The sequence below is a fragment of the Astatotilapia calliptera genome, chromosome 9 (genome assembly GCF_964374335.1).
Source record: "Astatotilapia calliptera chromosome 9, fAstCal68.1, whole genome shotgun sequence".
NCBI classification, from domain to species: Eukaryota; Metazoa; Chordata; class Actinopteri; order Cichliformes; family Cichlidae; genus Astatotilapia; species Astatotilapia calliptera.
In genome coordinates, this window is record NC_137430.1 from 20,720,066 (window position 1) to 20,731,542 (window position 11,477).

Here is an 11,477-nt window from a genome sequence, read left to right on the forward strand (position 1 = left end):
AATTTCATGAATAGTGAAATTACCTTATTTTCTTGCACTGGTACACGTGTGGTAATATTTAGGCTCCTTCATTCTTTGTTTATTTACCCTGATATCTTAGTCTGAATCTGCACTTTGAATTATACGGAACCTGCATGCTGATTATGGCCTATACACACCATTCACATCGGAATTTTCAGTGGGGACAAAAACAAACAAACAAAAAGGATAGAGTGAGATTGAAGTCACTTAGAGCAGCAAATGAGAGTTTACGGAAGCGTAGTAGTGTAATAGTGGTATTAATTTTATTAATTTATACATATTTATAGTTTTAGTACGTGATAGAATTTTGAATCCTTGTGTCGCGCTTGAGAAACTGAAAGAAGAGAGATGGGAAGCATCGGCGATTCTGTGATTGATTGCGACGCCTGGAGTTTCACAGTTGCCACTATCATCAGCTCGGCGATCGATTCATTTCAGTTCCACAAAAGATGGCGGACCGAACGCCTGGTGGCTCTCAGAAAGCTAGCGCTAAGGTAAACTTATAGTTTGTAGTTGTTTTAGCTCACTTGCACCTGTTGTAATGAGAACTGTGCAAATAATCTTGTGCTTGAACAGCACTAGCTGTTTGCTGTAAAAGACCACAACAGGGAGTGTGCGCAACAGTGTCTGCTAACACTGCCGCGCTACGGCTAACTGAGGCGCCGCAGCCACACTGGCTGGTTTTAGCTAAGCTAAGCTAATGTGTTGGTCACCATAAACTGGATTAATGGAAGCAGTTATCACAGGAATAAACTTGTTCGCAAATCACAAGCTTTACACGTGCATTGTCTTCTGGATGACGTACAGTGGTTGTATATTTCAGTGTGGAAATAGTAAATTAAGCATTTGGGAGCTGGGGCCTAACCGTCATTCGCCGTTTAGCGCAATGCATTCAGTCCGTGGCGCTGCACCAAAAGACGACTTCTTAGGCCTCTTGTTAATTTAGCTAATTTCTTAATCTTTCCTGGTCTCCAGCTGCAGCTTGGTCGTAAATGTGTAATGTATTATACTTAAATAATTAGTGTTAAATGTCTGAGTAACGGTTGCCGGCGCCTATTTAATACAGCCGACTTTATAAACCAGCGGCTACAGTCCGCGCTGAAGTTACCCGTTTACGGGATAATTGTTAGGCATATTAAATAATAATAATAGCAGGACTCAACATTACTTGAACAAGTCGTGGTTGTTTCCAGTTATTAAATAGTCGTAATGTGTGCTTATTAAATACCTGGTGAAAACAACCATACTTTGTTGACATGTACAGGCGCTGCTTGAGAGCAAACTGAAGTCTTTCAGCATTGGCAAGATGGCAGTGGCAAAGAGAACCCTCAGCAAAAAGGAACAAGATGAAATAAAGAAAAAAGTAAGTATGGATTTTCCTTTTGCACAATATTCTCTGCATGAGTAATAGCTGTTAGAGATTTATATGATTTATTTACTTTGACACCTTTGTGCGCGTGTGTGTTCAGGAAGATGAACGAGCGGCAGCTGAAATTTATGAGGAGTTTCTTGCTGCTTTTGAAGGAGGAGGGGAGGGAAAAGTCAAAGCTTTTGTCCGTGGTGGCATTGCAAATGCAACGAAAGGTATACGTTTTGCATTATATATTTCTCAAACTGATTGCAAAATATGCAAATGTTAAAGAACAGTTCACCAAACCTTTTTTACTTCGGAAATTGAAACAGTAATGTGATTGGAGGGCGAAAACTAAAAAAAGGTTTTCTCCTTGCAGAGGAAGCGGCTGCTGATGACAAGAGAGGAAAGTTGTACAAGCCTAAGTCACGTTTTGAGACCCAACCAAAAAGCATCCTGCCTTTGGAAACTCCGCCACAATTTTTAGCATTAGACAAACGGCATGTAAGTACTGTTTCTGAGAATGAGAAGCATCTCGTCTAACTTTTGCATTGAATAACACTTACCTGGTTTCCTCATTGTAGGGCTTAAAGAAGAGCAGTGAAAAGGAAAAGAAGAAGAGTAATTTGGAGCTCTTCAAAGAAGAACTTAAACAGTAAGTTTTAACACAGGAAGGTGTTAAAATATTTTAGTGGCAGAGATTAGATGTTCCTAAGACTTTTGGTGTGGTTATTAAAGTTGTAATATATTAAACACAGATTTTAATCAGCTGTGATATGTGTCTGTGTCTTGTAGAATACAGGAAGAGAGAGATGAAAGACACAAGATGAAAGGACGTGTTAGTCGCTTCGAACCGCTCTCTGGGACAGATGGAAGACGCTCCTGTAAGTGTTGTTTAAGTCGCGTGACTGCCTTACGTGCACTAACTTGGCCTGACAGGGCCCTTTCCTGCCTTACGCCACCCTCTGTCCCTTTGTCCACATCTACCCTGAAACAAAATTTATACTGCTTTTCTGCTTCTTTTAGCGGATGGTTCTTCACGAAGAAACCGTCCGTCCAGTGGTAATTTTGACTTAATATAGTGACCGTGAATACCTTTATCTTGCTAAGAAAATAATGTTGGTCCTGTCAGACAGCAGCAGGAAATTCTTTTCTTTTCTCTGTGTCTGCAGTTTTGGATGACTGTGCACCAGGTTCCCATGACGTTGGAGATCCATCCACTACTAACTTGTACCTTGGAAACATCAATCCACAGGTTTGTATCTAAACATGCATGAAGTGGAAGTAATGTAAAGCATGCCATAAAAGGAGGGGCTTAAGCATGTTGCTATTCCTTCAAAATTTGCTACATATGCCCTTAATTCAGAATGGGAAATATTTATGCAATGTCTGTGTTTCTCAATTTGTATCATTTACTTCATAGATGAACGAAGAGATGCTGTGCCAAGAGTTTGGCCGGTATGGCCCGCTGGCAAGTGTGAAAATCATGTGGCCGAGGACAGATGAGGAAAGGGCTCGGGAGAGGAACTGTGGCTTTGTGGCTTTCATGAACAGGAGGGATGCAGAGCGAGCACTCAAAAACTTAAATGGTACGAATCTCGAATTCTTTTATTAAGTTGTTATATTACATCCTTTTATCTTCTTTCCAGTTCACATGTGCGTGTATAATTTAATGCACATTTACTCCCATAATAGGAAAGATGATAATGAACTTTGAGATGAAATTAGGATGGGGAAAAGGTGTGCCCATTCCACCCCATCCCATCTATATCCCTCCTTCTATGATGGAACATACACTCCCCCCGCCTCCCTCTGGCCTCCCATTCAACGCACAGCCCCGAGAGAGGCTAAAGAACCCCAATGCTCCTCTGCTTCCTCCACCTAAAAACAAGGAGGAGTTCGACAAGGTAATTCAATACGTCAGCCTAGGATTTTCTCATGGGATATGGCAATGTTTTGTTAATTGTGGTGGTAAGATGTTAGTCATAATAAGCAAGTCAGTACAGGATTTAGATTTTGAATTAGTTGTTGTGTGTAAGAAAGTGTCATTATCAAATGTCAATGTGTGCAAAATGCTCAGTGTTACAAAGAGGTGTTACTGTGGTAAAGTATCAGGGTTGTTTGGCCTCTAGTAAAACTGACAGCAGGAAAGGAAAGTTATTGTCTTTTTGCACTTTTTAAATGCATTTTTTATATTTTTCACCTGTTGCCTTTGTAACAATACTCACATTCTATGTTTATTATCTGATGTGACTTCATATACAGACTCTGTCGCAAGCCATAGTCAAAGTGGTTATCCCAACAGAAAGGTACATGTTTTTCTTTTTTTTTTTTAAATTGGTGTACAAACTTAGAAAGAAAAAAAACATCCCATAATGAAACTAATACGTTTGATCATTTGATCACTGCATGCTACAGGGGGCTGGTCAGTGTGGATGAGCAATGGTTGAGGCAGCTGCACGGCGTCTTCATACTAGTACCTAGAATAATACTGACTGAAGTTTGTTTCACATCCCTCCATCATTCATATTTTCTTTACATGTGTAGCCAAACATCATTATAGATCTTAATAACTATGCTATTTAGAGAAAAATATCATTACTTTCACAGTCCCACTCCATACATAGACATTAAATCGTGTTTCTCAACTTTAGTGATGTTGTACTCTGCTACATACATGATCTGCTGATTCTAGATCCGTAGTTGTGAAAACCTGTTCTCTGACCATTGCTCACTCAGACCGTCTCCCCCCTTGGCCTCTGTCACTATGAGGAGCTCAGTAAATTTGGCTCCTGCTGACAAATCCAAACCTGCCATCATTAGTCTATATATGACCTTTGACATTGGCCTTGGTGAGCAGCACAAGTTGAACTGTCTGCAGCAGCGAGGGACCTGAAAAGCATCATGGGATGGATTGGGAAAGTATACAGAATTTTACCCCGTCATTGGTACGATCGGCTCCAATACAAGTAAATGTGATTTGTGTTGTCAAATGAAAGACATCCTTTGTCTTGTTGGCCACTTTAGGCTAATTGTATGCAGCCTGCACAATTTATTTCCTCTACAAATTATCACAGAAGAACTTCTAACGTTCCCATTTGCACAGTTTTAAGTCGGTACCAACTCCACTAGTAGATAACCCGTTTTAAGCCAAAGATCATGTACTGCTTTTTCACGTTACATTAGTAGGAAAGAGTGGGAATTGAAAGGCACTGTACTGACAAATATTCCTGTTAGTACGGTGTCTTATTAATGTCTCGCTCCTGTTGTTCCCAATTCCACTCACCCCCACATTGTGAAATTTGAACTTAAAGATATTTTATATGAAGGTTCCGAGCAGTGCAATGTAATTAAAAGCTGTTGCACTGTAGCTTCAAAGAACACAGGCATGACCTTAGTAGATGCAATAAAAAAAGCTTTTCTTATCTTTTCCTTTTTTTTTTTTTTAATTGACATGAATGTCGTACTGTCACAAAATGTTTATTTTTTGCGTGTATTCATTGATGTTATATGTAGGCCCAGAGGTGTAGCCACAGTGATGGTTAATTTATTCCTGGTCATGTGACACACTCTGACAGTCATCTGTTGTCTCATATTCCCCGTCATTTAAACCGTCGCTATAGTAAATAATAAATGGGTATTGTGGTAAGATTTTAGAGTGATTTAGCCATCGTTCTGTACCAAGTATATAATATCACAGTGGAAATTTATTATTCAGGTATAGGTCAATACAGCTGCATTTATGCTTGCAGCATTTCATTGTGTGACATAAATTGTCTTTGCCTAGTCAGCCTGTTGAGTGTGTCAGACCACCAAGAATAAATTAATCTTTAATTGGGAGGTTTTAGTAGTGTTCAAGAGTCCGTCCAGTCTGAATCCGTTTGCTTTAACTGTGTTTTTCTTGTAGGAATTTGCTCTCTCTCATCCATCGAATGATCGAGTTTGTGGTGCGTGAAGGACCAATGTTTGAAGCCATGATCATGAACAGAGAGATCAACAATCCCATGTACAGGTGAGCTTAGCTGCACAATAGAAATGTAGTGTTATTCTGTTAGCTAAAATTCTATGATGTGCTGAGTTACAAAGGTTGTGTATGTCTTTTTATGACAGGTTTTTATTTGAGAACCAGAGCCCAGCACATGTATACTACCGATGGAAGCTCTACTCCATACTGCAGGTTAGTTTTCTATCTTGAAAAAAGTTGCAAAATTTCAGGGGGATCCAGCCATTCCACTAAGTTTCTTCTTTTTATCAATGTGTTCACTGTGATTTATTACTTCCTCAGGGTGAATCACCAGCCAAATGGCGAACAGATGACTTTAGGATGTTTAAAAATGGCTCTTTGTGGCGCCCACCTCCTCTTAATCCGTACCTCCATGGTCCTTACGATGACGGTGAGGAGGAGGAAGATGAAGAGGAGGCCAATAAGAAAGGCTGCTTAAAAGAAGAGTAAGAATATTTGTTTATATTCTGTTACATCTATGTTGTATTTGCTAAATTGCAGAAGTTCTGAGGTCTTTACTTGAAGGAACACTGGAGTCATGCTTTGATTTCTAATTGGCTTTGTTGATGTTCCCACCTGCTCCAGTGTTGTTACAACTGTTAATACTTTGCTGAGTAGTGACTCAGTATTTAGAAATCGGCAGGATAGTCAAGTTTCTCTGCATATCCATTAATTTTAACATCAACTCGCAGCTCACGCCTGCACTCGCACTTCTACAGTTTTGCTAATCTAACATGAAAGTAAATGTAAAAACACAAAGTGAGAACCTGAATTGTCAACTGTAATGGAATAAACTTGTGCTTTGCAATTGAAAACCCAGGCCTACCCCAACATGCCCTCTCTGGAGCTCTACAGTTTCAGTGGACAGAAATACCTTTTTTTTCCTTAACACTGACTTTTATTGTTAAAATTTTAGGTGTATTAAGAAAAAAAGCAGCCACGCAAATTAAGCTTTAATTTATTTTGGTCCTGGCTTTTATTTTATTATTGTGACAGATATAGGGCTGTGTGATATGACCAAAATCTTAAATCCCGATATAAGACATCTATCGTCCCGATAATGATATAAATCACAAAGATTTAACATTTTCTGTAAATTCTGTGAATCTCTGGCAGCTCGACTTGTGTGAAGTGTTTCCAGCTGGGCGTCGTGTACCTGGAGTCGAGTGTTTTAACCGATGCATTAAAGGATGCATTTTTAGACATAAGTTGTAATGGCCGCCGTTTTCTTTGAGTATTTATTACACGGCGTGCTGCGGGGAAAAGCCTGTTCTAACGTTTTAGTCTAAGGTTTATTTTTTAGCACCTGACGGCTCTTTTTTGCTTTTCATCCGTAAATAATCTACATACTCTTTCACGTGATTCAGTTTATTTTGAAAAGTCTCAACAGGATCTTGAGCTTTATTGTGAAAGGTTTATGTGGAACATAAACAAGCGGACACGTGATGGTTTTACCGTCGTTGTTGCTAAAGACAACGCATAAATACAGGCGCTTGTCCGTCCGTAGTGTGGTTATATTACATATAAGAGAAAGAGAGAACTTTAAGAAATTAATATAGCCACTACAGTGACCATCAAAACGATGAAAAAATATTGCCGTAAACAGTTTATTTTGCGACACCACGAAACAAACGATAGCGTAAAATGAAACATAGACGTTTTTATATCGTCATCCGATATATATCGTTATATGAACAGCCCTAGACAGATATGAAAAGTACAGTAGTGCAGACAACAGCTGGGTTAAATGCACTCTGTCCTCACTGTCCTTCATCTCTGCAGGGAGCGGGACAAACTAGAGGAGATGCTGCGTGGTTTGACTCCCAGGAGGGCAGATATTGCAGAGGCCATGCTGTTCTGTCTCAGCCATGCTGAAGCTGCTGAAGAAATTGTGGAGTGTATCACAGAGTCCCTCTCCATCCTAAAGACCCCTTTACCCAAGAAGGCAAGACATTGACCAAAAGAAGAGAAAGACTTTGATAACAACCTGTTTATAGAATTACCCGAAAACCCTTCCAGAATCATAAACTCCGGTTTGCTCTTTGATGTGTTTCAGATTGCACGGTTGTATCTAGTTTCTGATGTGCTGTATAACTCTTCTGCCAAAGTAGCCAATGCATCTTACTACAGAAAATAGTAAGTTATGTCGTTTGTATACTTGAACCATATTATCATCAATTTCACTTAGTCACTCCTTTTTTCCCAGGAAATAAATTGCTCTTTCCTTGTTCGTAATAGCTTTGAGACAAAACTCTGCCAGATTTTCGCCGACCTAAACGCAACTTACAAAACAATACAAGGTCACCTTCAGTCTGAAAACTTCAAGGTACCAAGTCTTGTTAAGTAAACTTCACAGCCTTGATAATTTATATAGTTAAACATCCAGGTTACTTAGCTCTTTTTGTCCTAATTCTTTTTTTTTGTGTGTGTGTGTGTGTGTGCGCTAGCAACGGGTAATGTCATGTTTCCGGGCATGGGAGGACTGGGCTGTGTACCCTGACCCTTTTCTTATCAAGCTGCAGAACATCTTCCTTGGTCTAGTAAACCTCGCTGTGGAGAAGGAGCCTGTAAGCCTTGTTGTGGAGGTAAGTGAGGCTTTATTATTTAGTCTTTTCAGTACCATTAAAGTTATTGTATTATTATTGCTTTGAAATTTTACCATGCTGCTACTAAATTTCCATGTTTTTTCTTTTTCCTCTACATTTGTATCAAGCCTGAGCCAGCAGACGACATTGATGGGGCTCCTATCGGGGATTATGTAGATGGTACTCCACTGGAGGACGTGGATGGAGTGCCCATTGACTCAGTTCCCCTTGATGGGGCACCAATCGATGGAGCCCCTCTGGATGACTTAGATGGAGTTCCTATCAAGTCCATGGAAGAAGACCTAGATGGAATACCTTGTGAGTAGTGCATACAATAGCAAAGCATGTTTCCAAGAGCTGTTGGATCCATCAATTTCCCAGCGACTCAGTTCTTTTCTTTTTTTTCTTCTTTCTGTTAATATAGTGGATCCGTCCAAGGATGCTCCCTTCAAGGTAGCACCATCGAAATGGGAAGCAGTGGATGAGGCAGAGTTAGAATCTCAAGGTGAGGCCTTTTAAAGTGTCAGATTAGTTGTTACCTACATTATGTTATCATAGCTGGCGTGAGGGTTTTGCAATTACTTGACTCATATAATTGCCTTTGTTTGCTCCTCAGCTGTGACAACCTCCAAGTGGGAGATATTTGAGCAGCCAGAAGAAACAAAAAAGTAAGGTTTTTTTTGTGTGTGTGTGTTTGCCTTTTGAGTTTGATGTTTTGTGAATGCCTTGACACGCCTTTGTTTAAAAAAATTAATTGTGTTCACCTCTAAAGGGACGATGCGGACAGTGATGAGGACAGAAGCCCTCGTTCAGAAGATAATCAGAGCTATTCCAACCCAATCAGAGATGACTCTGACTTTAAGTCAAAGATGTCTGAAATGAACGAGGAGAAGCGCTCTAAGCTCAGAGAGATAGAGGTACTCCCCCCCCTTCTTTATTTATAAAGTTTTGCATGTGTAATTTGACATATCAGGCCCAATACAGCAAGTACCAACCGATACAAAGACATATATCAAGACAGATTAGGCCATTAAAATTCGGATGATAACAATAAAACAGAAAAAAAGAAAAACATAACATCTTCCAGCCAACGTGATTGGGCTGGAGGGTGAGGAGCTTTCCAAGACAGCAAAATTCGACCTCGTGCCAGCAGTGAAGTGAAAGCGATAATATCCAGTTGCTTACGACTAAGGTTTAGGGTGGCGTCCTCAGAAACACCAAAAAGGGCAACTAGTGGGCATGGCTTGAGAGTAACGCTCAAAACATGAGAGAGCACTTCAAAGTAAAAAGTCCAGTATAATTGAAGTGACGGGCAGGCAAAAAACATATGAGTTAAATTGCCGGGGGATTGTGTTGCATCTGTTGCACAGGTCAGGAATGCCGGGGTATATTTTAGATAGTCTAGATCTTGAGAAGTGTAACCTGTATACCGTCTTAAACTTAATAAGGGAGAGTCTTGCACATGAGGCTGAGGAATGAATTTTGTCAATTACTTTGTCCCAATAACCTTCAACAAACTGAAAACCCAGTTCCTGTTCCCAACTCGAAGCAATTTTCTCGGTTGAGTAATTGCCCGATGCCATAATTAAAGTATATATTTGTGATATTAGAGCCTTACTGTGAGGCTTCAACTGGAACAAGTCTTCCCACCAAGGCTTGAGAGGCTGACTTGGAAACTCTGGCAAGATAGAAGATGCACAGTGTCTTATTTGAAAGCAGTGGAACAAATGATACGAGGGCAAATCATACAAAGAACAAAGGTCACTAAAACTGAGAAAAATGTTATGTTTAAAAAGTCATAAAACCATTTGATACCTTTTCTTGCCCATATACGGAAGGAGTCGTCCACCAGGGACGGGGGGAAGAGGTGGTTGTTGCAGATTGGGGTCAGAGCAGAAGCAGAGACTGAATTGAAGTGACGCCGGAATTGATACCATATTTTTAAAGAGCCAATTAGAACAGGGTTGTCTGTGAATTGTAACAGGGAAACAGGAAGGGATGAAAATAATAGTGCTGAGAGTGAGGAAGAGATAGAGGTACTTTACAGATACCACAGACCTCAGACTGCACATGGCAGTATACGACAATAGTTGATTGTATTTCTCCATGCAGGTTAAAGTCATGAAGTTCCAGGATGAGCTGGAGTCTGGGAAAAGACCTAAGAAGCCCGGTCAGAGTATTCAGGAGCAGGTGGAACATTATAGGGACAAACTACTACAAAAGGTGTGTATTGGATCAGGTGTACTTAAAGTTTGGAAGAAAAATGCACACTTTTGATCATTTATTACTGGTTTATAATTGTTACATGCCGTGAAAAAAAAATCAAAACCTAACAAGAGTTTTTTTTTTTAATCCCTTTAGGAAAAAGAAAAAGAAAAACTGGAGCGGGAAAAAGAGAAGGAAAAGAAAGAGAAGGAAAAAGCTGAGGCACGGTTGAAAGAGTTAAAGAAGGAAAAAGAGAAGGAGGACACACCAACCAGAAAGGAGAGGTCAGACACTTGTTTAATTGCTGCGTGCTTTCAGTGATTCAAAGTGTGGATCTAGGGTTTTTCTTTTTTTTCTTTCATTCATGGAACATTGGATTTATTTAATTTCCTGTGTGACAGATATTTGTCCCCTCCGGTTGATAGGAAGCGTCGTCACAGTGGATCACCGAGCCCAACGCGGAGCAGCAGCAGACGAGGCCGGTCGTCCTCACCTCGTTCAGAGCGGTCCGAAAGATCAGAGCGCTCCGACCGATCATACTCTAAAGACACATCCTCACGTTCTTCTCATAAAGACTCTCCTCGATCCAGCAACAGAAAGTCATCCAAGAGGTAAGATGGTGTTAAGCGCTACTAATATTAACATTTTAACATACTCAATGTGCTTGAAGTGGTCACTAAGAGTAGTAAAGTGCTACATATGTAGTCCTGGACCTGAATATTCAACAAATTTGATATTTGCTTTTCTGGGTATTCCCATTTTTTGTTTATTTTTGCCATTTTCTTATTTAGATCACCGTCATCACCTCGCACACCCAAACGATCCAGGAGATCGCGCTCCAGGACACCCAAGAAATCAGCTAAGAAATCCCGCTCCAAATCAAGGTCTCCACATCGATCTCACAAAAAGTCAAAGAAGAGTAAACACTGACATCTTTTTTTTCTTTCTTTTCTTCCCCAACTCCTCCCTCCTATTCTCTGCGCCATGTGTATAAAAATTGACTGATTTGGCAGCTGAAGATTTCTGCCCTGATGTTAAAGTGAGGACAATGAAGTGTGGAGGGTTTTGCATGGGTTTCCATCTGGTGTACCAGATAGATGGCGCCACTGCTGTTTTATATTGTAAAAAAATAAATAACGTGCTTGTGTTTCCTGATTCCCATCACCTCCAAATGGAATTCATCCATGTGGTAGACCACACCTGTAAAGAGTGTGACGACAATAGTCTTATTCATGCTGTCATTTTCTGTTTTTGTAGTTCACATTAAAAATAATTCCTAATAAAGTGATTTTTTTTTTTTTTTTAAACAAAG

At 40.0% G+C, this 11,477-nt stretch overlaps 1 protein-coding gene across 3 annotated transcripts; it reads left to right on the forward strand.

The window, feature by feature from the left end:
* The first annotated feature begins 247 nt into the window (after window positions 1–247).
* Window positions 248–11,466, forward strand: u2surp (U2 snRNP-associated SURP domain containing). 3 transcript variants are annotated; one of them, XM_026179735.2, is made up of 26 exons: window positions 248–515; window positions 1,286–1,384; window positions 1,491–1,605; window positions 1,752–1,876; window positions 1,957–2,027; window positions 2,168–2,256; window positions 2,399–2,434; window positions 2,545–2,627; window positions 2,796–2,961; window positions 3,068–3,279; window positions 3,638–3,681; window positions 5,280–5,384; window positions 5,483–5,549; window positions 5,658–5,821; window positions 7,158–7,320; window positions 7,432–7,511; window positions 7,614–7,701; window positions 7,823–7,960; window positions 8,089–8,278; window positions 8,385–8,465; window positions 8,577–8,628; window positions 8,733–8,877; window positions 10,073–10,183; window positions 10,322–10,449; window positions 10,567–10,776; window positions 10,957–11,466. In XM_026179735.2, exons 1-26 carry the CDS (start codon window positions 471–473, stop codon window positions 11,093–11,095), a joined length of 2,946 nt encoding a protein of 981 aa, XP_026035520.1. In that variant the 5' UTR covers window positions 248–470; the 3' UTR covers window positions 11,096–11,466. The 3 variants fall into 3 exon arrangements, with proteins under 3 accessions (XP_026035520.1, XP_026035521.1, XP_026035522.1); XM_026179736.2 differs by having other exon boundaries at window positions 10,591–10,776; XM_026179737.2 differs by lacking the exon at window positions 2,399–2,434.
* Window positions 11,467–11,477: the final 11 nt, after the last annotated feature.